Source organism: Musa acuminata, chromosome BXJ1-7, assembly GCF_036884655.1.
Source record: "Musa acuminata AAA Group cultivar baxijiao chromosome BXJ1-7, Cavendish_Baxijiao_AAA, whole genome shotgun sequence".
Classification (NCBI taxonomy): domain Eukaryota; kingdom Viridiplantae; phylum Streptophyta; class Magnoliopsida; order Zingiberales; family Musaceae; genus Musa; species Musa acuminata.
The window spans coordinates 37,581,731-37,593,406 of NC_088333.1; the positions used below are offsets into that span (position 1 = coordinate 37,581,731).

Consider the following 11,676-nt stretch of genomic DNA (forward strand, 5'->3'; position numbering starts at 1 on the left):
CATTCTTCCTGAAAGATTTCTCATAGCTACTGATGTGAAGCCATGTACAAGAATCAGAACCAGAATACTTTCCGGACAAATGAATATAACATAAGTTCTGGAGAACAATAAAGAGAGAGTTTCTGGCCCTGCTGTCTGCAGCTTCATTTGTAAGTGTAAATACATACACAATGTAAAGAATATAAAAATACATTGTCAGATTCAACTAAATCTTTTTCCCCATCACTTGAATTAGTACAGCTAATGCGTTCTAACAATGGGCATAGAGCACAAGAAGCACATCGACTATTTCTTCGACTTCTTTGTTCTCTTTGAAACTTGGGGTTTTCTAGTTCCTTTCTTTGCAGATCTGGCGCTAGTTTTTGCCTTCTTATGCATTGTTTCCTGCAAATAGATGCTAGAATTGAAGCAAAGCATTCTCCCAATGGGGACTGATATCAAAGATGTAACAGATGCAAAGGAAGGGCATGCATTCAATGCAGGTAGTTCATGGAGCAATATCATTCACAATAGAAATTGAAGTCCCAATGGGGACTGATATCACCAAGGATTTGGCCCAACTGATGGTGATCCAACTTGATTATAATTCAAATAAATGGTGTAAGAAGATGTAGAGGATGACCTAAAAAGAACTTTATCAGAAATAGTACAAGGGGATTTGATGGCACTTAGTTTGACTAGTGATATAGTACTCAATAGAACTAATCTCAGGAAAGACGTCATATAGCAGACACTAAGCATTTGGGATTTATGGTTCACTGGTGTAAATTAGAAGGAAGATCATGTGTCATTTCAAGAATCCAATATAAAATGAGACAACACCTAATAGATCACTCCTTCAGAACAGAATATAAGCAACATATTAAATAAACAAATACCTATACAAGTGACTACACTAAGGTACTAAACATAATCAAAGAGCTAAGCACATGTAGCCGCACAAGTAACAATCTATAAAAAAACTTCTATATATTCACTAAATATAATCTTGAAATAATAGGCTATGTTGCAAAATCTTTATGTTGTAATTCTTCAATGATTGAAAATGTGTGAGAAACTTAGATTTTGCAGGTTTCAATGAATTCATTTTATTTTACCTTGGTCTTTGTTTCTGTATTATCTCCATTTTCATCCTTCTGATCATATATATGGGCAGAAGTCTTTGCTACCCTGTCTATATCTTCTTCTGAATCAAATGAAAAACCATCCAGAGTTCCTGCCAAAAGAATAAATCTACACATTATAAGTGCAATATGACAGGAAATGAGGAATAAAATTAATAACTGTAGTCATAGCAGGCTAGCAATGCAGTCAAAATTAGTATAATGGCAGAAAAAACAGTGAGATAGTCTGGTAATGTATCATGAAGATCTAAGAAGACCCTAGATGAAGAGCTACAAAATGAATAGGAGGCTTAGCTGAATGGCAAAAACTACTGAAGTTTAATAGATTAAAAGTTCAGTGAAGTCTGGAAATCAACCAATCAAAGTAGGCATTTCACATGAACCAGCAGAAAGGAAGGAGCAAGCAGCTACTTACAAGTTATTGGAGTACAGCCTTAAAAATAGCTAAAGATTATTAGAGAGAAAGACTCATGCAAAATCCAGAAACCCCAAAGTCACTGGACCAAAACCCTTTCCTTCTGTTCAATTTCTAATAATAAGTTAAGGACAGAATTCTAATCCACCACTTAGCCATGTCATTTTAGTCAGTAATCATCTATTTATTCCAAAGAAAAAACCATAACATGTATGCATATGCCTTCATCTATGGTATATAAATCACATATTAAAATCCTTTACCTTCAACCATTGTTTCAGATTCAAACACATTTGACTTGGGCTCCAATTGTATGAAATCATTCATAATTGCCTCTATCTGTGAAGCCAAGTTTCAAATAGAGAAAAAACATGGTCATATATGCAATGCAAAGAAAATAAAATAAAGATACACAAACGCTAGCATCTTGTTGGATTATTTGCGTTATAGCCCATGTAAATAGATGCATCTCAAGGGGCACAGTTGGCCCATCTACATAATAACATATATTTTTGACCAATAAATCAACAAGATTCAAAGAGTAGAATATTAAGGCAGCAAATTTTTAGATACATGGGATTAAATTGAATAATTTTATCAAAAATGAAGAAATCAGTAAAATTATTTAGTTACTACATTTCTTACAGTAGATGAGCCTCAACTGACATTCAACAACTCATCTATTGCCATAAGTAATTCACATTACTAAAAACAAGAGAACAGTTGGATGACAGATGTTAATAAATCCTTTTAGGTCACCACCAATTATGTTATTAAGTTAAGAAAAAAATATAATGTTTAAACAACGGGTTAGAAGTTAGAAAGCTGAACTATTAATATTGCTACTTGAGGTGGCAAAAGTGTTATAAAGATCAGGTTGTGGACTTCTAGTTACACAGAAGTATCTGATAAATCAAAAAGCTCTGAACTACACAAATCTAAGAAGCACAGACACAGAACACCAGATACAGACAGCAACATGTCTTTTTTTTTTTTAAATTAGGACACGAACAAGGCAAGGACATATGTGTTTTTTAATATATATATCTATATATATATACATACAGTGATTTAAAAAGCGCTATGCGCCAAAAGGCGCCAAGGTCCACAAACGCCCGAGACGCTAGGCGCTCGCCCGAGCGAAGCAAAGCGCTAAATTATAAAAATATATAATATAATTATAAAAATATATAATATAATTATTTAAAATTATCTAAATTATAAAAATATATAATATAATTATAACAATAATTTCAAATAAATAAAAATTAACAACATTAAAATCAAAATAATATATTATTAATCTATTAACAGAAAATTAATCATTTCAAAATTCAAATAAACTTAATATTAAGAGTATACTAAGCCTGATGGAGAAACGAGGAAGCAGCGGCGAGCGGCGGCGGCAGCAGTAGCAGCAGCGGCGGCAGCGGCAACGGGAAAGGGAAAGGGAGCGGAAGGCGCGAGCAGCGGGAGGCCTCGAGGGAGGCGCGAGCAGCGGGAAGGCTCGCGGGAGGGCTCGCAGGAGGCGAGAGGGCTCGCGGGAGGCGCGAGCAGCGGGAGGGCTCGCGGGAGGCGTGAGCAGCGGGAGGGCTCGAGGGAGGCGCGAGTAGCGGGAAGGCTCGCAAGAGACACGAGCAGCGAGAGGGCTCGCGGGAGGCGCGAGCAGCGGAAGGGCTTGCGGGAGGGCTCGTAGGAGGCACGAGCAGCGAGAGGGCTCGCGGGAGGCGCGAACAGCGGGAAGGCTCGCGGGAGGCGCGAGCAACGACAGCGGCAGCGAGCGACGAGATCGCGATCGGGATCGAGATCGGGATCGAGAGCGGCAGCAGCGACAGGTTAGTGTTGGGTTAGGGTTAGGGTTAGGGTTGGGGTTATATCGGTTTAGTTGGTTCGATTGAACCAACTAACAACCGAACCAGGACCAAACCAGACCTAAAATTCTGGTTCGATCGCCTTGGTTTACCCAGGCGCTCGCCCGAAGTGCCCAGCACCTGGGCTCGGGCGAGCGCCCAAGCGGCGCCTGTTTGAAGCGCGCCGCCTGGGACATTAGCGAGGCGCTCGGGCCTCGCCTCGCCTCGCCTCGCCCGAGCGCCTAGGCGAGCGCCCGAGCGCCTTTTGCAATCACTGTATACATATACATATATATATATATATATATATATATATATATATATATATATATATATATATATATATATATATATATATATATATATATATATATATATATATATATATATATATATATAATATTTGATTAACATGAGTTTTATAGTATTTACACATAAATCGAGCATTGTGAAGTGTGTTAATCAAATAGGTTGAGTACATAAAATAATATTTAACAATGTCCAAGTATAATTGATATATGTTTCCTTGCAATGATCTTCAGATTTCTTTCCTTGCGATGCCGACAATCCATCTCCACACAGAATCCAAAGCAAATGACCCTCATGTGAGGGCCACGCGACGATGTGTGCAGGAGCACTGTCATGTCCCACAAATAGAATTGAAAATAAATAAAAAATACACGACTGGACATGTGCTGGACACATGTACGGCCATGCCGACGACGTATCCGTGTCCAACACGTGTCTGACATGGACACATCCACCAAAAGCACATGTTTGTGCTTCTTAGACAAATATTATGATGTACAAATATTATGATGTAAGTGCATGTTTTTGTTATCAATATCAATGGCACAACCAACATAAAAATGATTTATCAAGTTTCTAGCTTTAGAGAATAGAAGTCATCAGAGACATTAAAAGATTGACAGGATAACATTGCCTCAAAAATAATGACAATAAATTCTAAGATGCATGGTTAGCAGTTTTGACAAAAGAATAACACATAGCTAGTTATACAATAACGACAAACAAATGAAAATGGTCATCCATGGGAGTCATATCAATTTATAACTGAAGGTGTGCCTTAATATGATAAGAGAACACATTTAAATCATTGGATAAATTTTATTTAAATTTTAACCAAGGGATCTTCAATTTTTTTACTTTACCAAGTCATAGATTGCATCAATAATATTTTACTCTAATGACAAACCTTTGCTTCTGATTGTCCTATGCTAACCTGAAAACAAATATGACAGGGAGTTAGAAAATCACAAATCAACTTTCAAAGAAGTGTGTTCAAATGTTTAACTACAATAATAAGATGTCCCGGGCTCAGGATGGGATGAGGGACATACAACACAAAATGTTCTTGAAGGAACTATTGTTGTTTTGTATATGGTCCCTGTGACATGTAAAACATGAGAACTGTTAGTTGTCCATCAAATAATATTTCTATATGCTATCAGCAGACGGATTTAAGACAACAAAACACATAGGCAAAAATATCTGATGTACAATTAGCTGCAAATACTCTATGGCTATAATAAGAATTTGTAAAAAGCTAAAAATAGAAAGTTTAAAGAATAAAAACACAAATATAAATAAACTTAATGCTTGACATTGAATCTATGATTCAATTGGATCAGGTCGAAAACAAGGTACTACTAAGGAAATTATTACATCAACAGGAACTTCAATATGCTTTAAATGCGGAATTTGGAAAAAGGACCAGCAACATCTTTAAGGTTATATTGTAGAATTTACACTGCTTTCTTTTACAAACAATTAAAAGATCTGTGACATTTGGAGCAAAAGAAAATAAGACAAATTGGTTGTTCCATCTTGCAAACTCCAAATCTAGTTATCTTTTAGTCATGCCTAGCAGGCACAATAAACAATTAGCAGATGTCAACCAGACTAAAGCTAGCTTATGTAGATTAGCATATTGTCATATTTGCATGGAGCACTTTGCACTGCAAATTGATAATCTGTTGGAAATGTTTAATGGGTTCAGAGGTTAGACAACCTAGAGCATGCAATCACTCAGATAATCTGGAGGCAAATGTCAAGTTTTACTTTTTATAAACTTCTATGAAAAACACTTAAAAGGGAGCATGATATATAAAAAAAGCAATCATGTGTAAGTTAGCATTGTTTCAAAAATATCAATAAGGCATCATTTAAGTATTATACATACTACCTTTTAGGTCTAACATCATTTCATGGTTCCCAGTAGGACCATTTGAAATTACTATACGTCCAACAGAACCCACATCTCCACTTAGATCTATGGAGTCTCCATCACATTCAACGAGTGCCTGAGTGCAAAAACATGTAATTTATAAAACATGAAATAGATCAAATGCAATAAGCCTTATCAAAATCAATTTGTTGACATGAACGTAAGCAACCTGTTATGTCACTGTGTGAAACCCATAGATCTTAACAGATATAAAATAACTAAGTTTACAATGTAATTTGATTAAAGATTGAGTTAAATAACTACTCCATGAATAGTTTGTCGCATAAGACAGATATCTTACTTAAACCAAAATGGTGATTTGTGATCCTGAAGGATCAACTATCATTCATAAATTAGAGCATCCTATTTAGGAGCTAACATGTCATGTAGTAACAAAAACCTTAGATATTAAACATCCTATATGCAAAAATGAATAAAATATACCTTGGATCGTTGGACTTTGTCTGGTAACATCAAAGGTAACCTAGAGGAAACCTGAAATACACAAGGCAATTAGAATCTTCATATTGTTGCAAGAGGAAAACTAGAAAAGCATTAACAAACAGGAAGAAGCAGGAATACATGATAAATTGTATGATAAATCCCATATTGTTTGATTTCTAGAACGGTAAAAACTTATTAACTTTATGGAGGACTCAAATTCATAATCAGTCATGTAAGCAATGTTATTAATATGCTTCAGTAAAACAGCAAAAAAAATGGCATGATGAAAGTATGGGTACCAGAATGAAGTAAAGCGAGAACTTTACTCCACCTGAAATCAATTCAGGTAAAAAAGAAAAACAAGAATTGGCATCTTACAGGAGGTCCTGCAGGCTTCCTTCGTATTATATCTTGCTCAGCTGTACCCTCCTCATTCACATCCAAGGCATCTATGTTTTTTTTACCATATGAAGCAAAATCAAAGGTCAGCAAACAGCAGTAATTGAGACAAAAAATAATAGGATTTGTGCTTTATGATGTACAGAGTGGATATTGTTGAAATTATGTGAAAAGGAAATAAAAATGTTTCAATTTTTAGCAGCAAAAAGAAAATTTTTAATTTTACCTTGGCTTAGAATTTGATCATTTTCAGTTTCTAAATTTGTTGGTTTCTTAGTCTCAATAAAAACACTGTCTTCACCACTATCAATTTGGAAGGTATCCTGCTGTCTCTGATGTCTGCCTGGTTCCTCTAAATCTAAACAAGTAGATTTGGTTGGGCTTTTTTCTGATGATGAATCAGATCCAGACGATAGTGTCACAATGGTCCTGCTTGGTGGCTGCTCAAAGTGTTCAACACATCAAACAAACATTCATGGACTTAAGATAGGATGCAAACTTTAATACATAGGAACAAGTATTCAGTGAAAATTAAGCCTCTCAAACTGTCATTTCAGCTCAGAATCTTTTCTTTAAAATCAAAATAAATCCAACTGACCTCGCCAGTCTCTGAGATCAGATACAAGGTGCAAATTGGCATTACTAAATCACTAGTATCATCAAGCCATCAATATATGACTCATCAGAAAATTAAGAAAAATATTAAAAACAGTGGCCTAGTGCACAATAGTTTCACCAATGTGGGGTTTGGGGAAGATTACATAGTGCGACCCTTCATATAGGGGAGATTGCTTTTGCAACTTGTAATGTTGTCACTGAGATGGCAAAAGAAGCAACCTTTCTATGACACCAAAGCTTGCCTTCAAAAAAAAGATAAAGCTAGCTAATGTAAAGATCATTTACCATATGCTTATATAACAAGCCAAAAAAATCAAGTTCAATTCTCTGCAGATACAAATTTTATGTGAATGCTACACCAAAATATTTTAACATGGAATTTCGGAGACTTAAATTTTTCAATGTTATAGGATCAAAAAAAGAGGGGGTGGGGGAGGGGGTGGAGCCAAAAGCTAATGATGAATTCCAATGACATAAAGAAAAAATCTTAGAGGTATCGCAAACAGATGATAGCCGAAACAAACTTCCGCACAACACAATACATAAATCAAGTCAAAGAGAACACTGGCCAAAAGAAAGCAGCACCGAAACAAGGGTACCACTTCATTAAAACAAAAAGCTTCTTAGCTTTCTTATTATTAAGGTGATCTAATGCAGCAACTGATTAGATTAAACTAAAACTATGATCCATTGGTTCAAATTCTGATGAACTTAACATCAAGCACCAAACCATCAGAAAGAAACAAAAAATTAGGCAAAGCTACATAAGCATTCAACCAAACAGGTTATAGGCAGGCAAAAGCTCCCGACTCAACGAGCAATGATCCGCTAACTGAGGAGACATACTAGGACAAGAATACCCCAAAACTAAAACAGTATCAAGTTCGAGGTGCAATCCACTTCACCAATGACCAAAAATGAGATCATAGATTAAAGATATTGCAGTGACGCTCGTAAAAATCATTCAAAACTAAGAAATCGTCACTAGAACCAAGCATACAAATCGGATCTTTAGTTCCCATCTCACATTTGCTAGCTTTCATCGACATAAAAAGCGAACCACGAACAAAACAACAGCAGATGCGAGCAGATCACAGAGAAAGGAGAAAGAGATCGCAGTAAAACGCACCTGGAACTCCCGCAACCAATCGGGGGATCCCTCGCGGGATTCGCTCATGGCTGTCCGGCGAGGAGGAAAAGGGTTTTGCCGCTCTTCCCTCTCGCTTCGCGGCTCTCTTTGTGTAGCCCTTTTGGTCGTAGTGGCTCGAGTCCGAATTCGATTGCGAATGCGGATGCGGATCTCAAAGCAGAAATCACATTTGATAGATCCCAAACATACTGCAGCAGTAAATGCCATACATTTATCTTTTAATTCCTTTAATAATATATCGTAAAATGATCGAACATACAGTTGAAGTCTATAAATATTCTTAAACTTTTGAGATTATCAATCACTTGATTTAAAATATTTATGAGTTTTTTTCTCCATAGTTTAAAATTTTGGGATTATTGATCGATTTATTTAAATTATTTATGATGGTGTCAAAAAATCATGAATTCCACAACAATATCTTTTTATTTCATCCTGTATTTGATTTAAGTATATTTATGCAATACTCATGATTTTGTTTATTGGGTCTAAGACTACACATTAGAGCAAATCATTTTTCTAATCACATAAACCTTTGGGATTGTTGAATATTCAATTAAAATCTTTATTACATTTTTTTATTATTATAATGAATACAATCAGTTTTTTCTCTCATCCCCAAAAGACAATCATGTGTACTATTTGCAGAATTGAAAATAAAATATTAATGAAGAAATCATCCCATCTAAATGTCTAATATCTGTGTCTACTTTGTAAGAATTAAATCATACAAGAATAGCTGAACTGACTTTACTTTGGAATTTAAATCTAGTAAAATCAAATTCTGAGGGTACAATTCATATTGAGGAATTTAATTTGACACCAGTTTAGCCTACAGATCAAAGAAAGATCTGCTCAGTTTTTGTTTTGGTTGATTCAAAAATGCTCAACTAGTCACTGATTTTTCTTATTTTCTTAGTCTCCTTTCCAATGGCTACTATATTCATATAAGTTTATCTTGGCAAAAAAAGTTACTGGATAACATTTTATTTTTAACTTCATTAATACTCTGTATGTATGATTAAGATAGGATATTATATTTAAATTTTTATTATTACTATAGATATAAGTGTAAAAATTAAAATATGCTAATTTACTAAACATAATGATAAGATTGTTTTTGCATATTATTTTTTATACTTGTACATACTTATAAAATATGATCTATAGTGAGTAATCATAATCCTATAACATAGTATATATATAATAAAAAGATAAAATTTTATATTAAAATAATTCAGAATGCTTATATGTAAACATAATAAATTCATAGACTTCTATTCCATATAACAGAACATGTACATATATTCTTATACAGCACATCATCATAATATATACGTGCACTCTCACATCATATATAATCATATATATATACTTCTACAATGTATGTTATAATGTATGCATAAACTTATACATTACATGTTATCGTTGTTAGGATCGAGAGCACTAAGAGGGGGGGGGGTGAATTAGTGCAGCGGAAATCTTACAGCAATTTAAAAGCTAAAGCTGCGTTCGTCCGATAAAAAATGATTTCGATATAAAAGCAGAATCTCAGTGCAGTTTGCGTCTAAGCGCAGTTTTGCGTCTAAGCGCAGTTTGCGTCTAAACACAGTTTGCGTCTAAGCGCAGTTTGCGTCTAAGCGCAGTTTGCGTCTAAACTCAGTTTTACGTCCAAACGTAGTTTTACGTCAAAACGCAGTTTTACGTCTAAACGTAGTTTTACGTCTAAACGCAGTTTTACGTCTAAACGCAGTTTTGCGTCTAAACGCAGTTTTACGTCTAAACGTAATTTTACGTCTAAATGTAGTTTTGCGTCTAAAAGCAGTTTTGAACCTTGAAAAGCGTTTTACGTAGAAAGCAATTTGCAGTTATAAATGGAATCCGAATGTAAGCGTAAACTGCAGTGTGAAGATCGTACGAAAACACGATTTACGTTTGAATGCAGATTCTGAAAGATTAGAGCTTAGAAACTCATTCGTAAAGGCGCAGAGGGCAGTAGCAATGTAGCAGGTTTGCAGTAATGATAAAGTGCTCAAGGTAAAAGCAAACCAGAGATTTAGAGTGGTTCGGTCAGTCTTGACCTACTCCACTTTTGGCTTCCTCCTCCGACGAGGTCACCGACGTCAACTAGCTGCCTTCCTTCAATGGGCGAAGGCTAACTGCCCTTTTACAGTTTCTCTCCTTTTGACAGGCTCAGGAGACAACCTTTACAGATCCTTTCTCTCCTCTCTTTACAACTCAAGACTTGAAGAACAGAAGGAGGAGAACTTTAAGACTTTACACAAATTTGAGCTCTTAGAATCACTGAAAAGATCAAGAATTCGGTGTGGATCTGTTGTCAATTCAGTGTTGAATGGGTGGGGTATTTATAGGCCCCAACCCAATTCAAATTTGGAGCTCAAAACGATCACATCCCGGAATTCCGGGATCAGGCGGTTGCACCTCTTGACTGGAGAGGTGGCACCGCCTGGCAGAGCTCGAAGACTGAGCTCAGGCGATTGCACCTCTCTGCCAGAGCTCGAAGACTGAGCTCGGTGGTTGCATCGCCTGGCAGAGCTCGAAACTGAGCTCAGGCTGATGCACCTCTCTGCCAGAGGTGGTTGCACCTCTCTGCCAGAGCTCGAAGACCGAGCTCAGGCGATGCATCTCCTGTCCAAAGAGGTTGCACCTCTCTGCCAGAGCTCGAAGACCGAGCTCGGTGGTTGCACCTCTTGGCAGAGCTCGAAACTTGAGCTCTGGCGGTGCTACCTCTTGACAGAGGAGGTTGCACCGCCCAGTCTCGCTTGGAGACAGAGCCCTGGGCGGTAGCACCTCTTGGCTGGGGCGGTTGCACCGCCCAGTCTTGCAGCCCTGGCGGTTGCACCGCCCAGTCCCGCAGCCCAGGCGGTTGCACCTCCTGGCCTAGGCGGTTGCACCGCCTGGTGCAATCAGGGTCCGAATGGTTCGCTCCATTCGGCCTAATTTGAATCTTTTCAGGGTCCCAATTGCCCCAAGATTAAGCTAATGGGATCACCTCCCATTTTCAAGCTTAATCATCGTGCTAACTACGATTAACTCTAAGACAACTTCTGCAGCTATGCTCCGATGCGTCAATCGCTTCTTCCGGCGAGTTTCCGGCGAACTTCCGTCGATCATCCGATAAACCCTCGGTGATCCTTCTGCGGACATCCGGCATACTCCTGGACTTTGCGATGATCCACTTGGCGAGTTCCGACGAGCTTCGCTTGGCAAGCTTCTGGACTTCTCGGATCTGTTCTCGCTGAACCTCCGACGACCGTCTGAACTTCCGTCGAACTCTCGAACTCCCAACGTGATCATGATCTTGACTCCGGCGCAACACCTGCTGCTTGTCTTACTCTCATCGTAGTTAATCCTGCACACTTATCTCAACACATAGATTAGATAACAAATGACAATTGACTTCATCA

The 11,676-nt window shown here is 37.3% G+C and overlaps 1 protein-coding gene across 1 annotated transcript; it reads right to left on the bottom strand.

Annotated features, from left to right (window-relative positions):
• Nucleotides 1–68: 68 nt before the first annotated feature.
• On the bottom strand, nucleotides 69–8,384 carry LOC135679211 (DNA-binding protein BIN4-like). Its single transcript, XM_065192706.1, has 10 exons — nucleotides 8,228–8,384; nucleotides 6,707–6,920; nucleotides 6,460–6,530; nucleotides 6,082–6,132; nucleotides 5,596–5,713; nucleotides 4,751–4,797; nucleotides 4,606–4,632; nucleotides 1,803–1,878; nucleotides 1,098–1,216; nucleotides 69–384 (listed from the first exon to the last, which is right to left on the bottom strand). Exons 1-10 carry the CDS (start codon nucleotides 8,273–8,275, stop codon nucleotides 286–288), a joined length of 870 nt encoding a protein of 289 aa, XP_065048778.1. The 5' UTR covers nucleotides 8,276–8,384; the 3' UTR covers nucleotides 69–285.
• Between the last annotated feature and the right edge of the window lie 3,292 nt (nucleotides 8,385–11,676).

Coding starts and splice junctions, on each gene's coding strand:
- LOC135679211 (XM_065192706.1), bottom strand. CDS start 8,275: ATGAGCGAATCCCGCGAGGGATCCCCCGATTGGTTGCGGGAGTTCCAG. Junction 6,921..8,227: donor ATTGGTTGCGGGAGTTCCAG/GTGCGTTTTACT, acceptor CACTTTGAGCAG/CCACCAAGCAGGACCATTGT. Junction 385..1,097: donor ATACAGAAACAAAGACCAAG/GTAAAATAAAAT, acceptor ATCTATTTGCAG/GAAACAATGCATAAGAAGGC.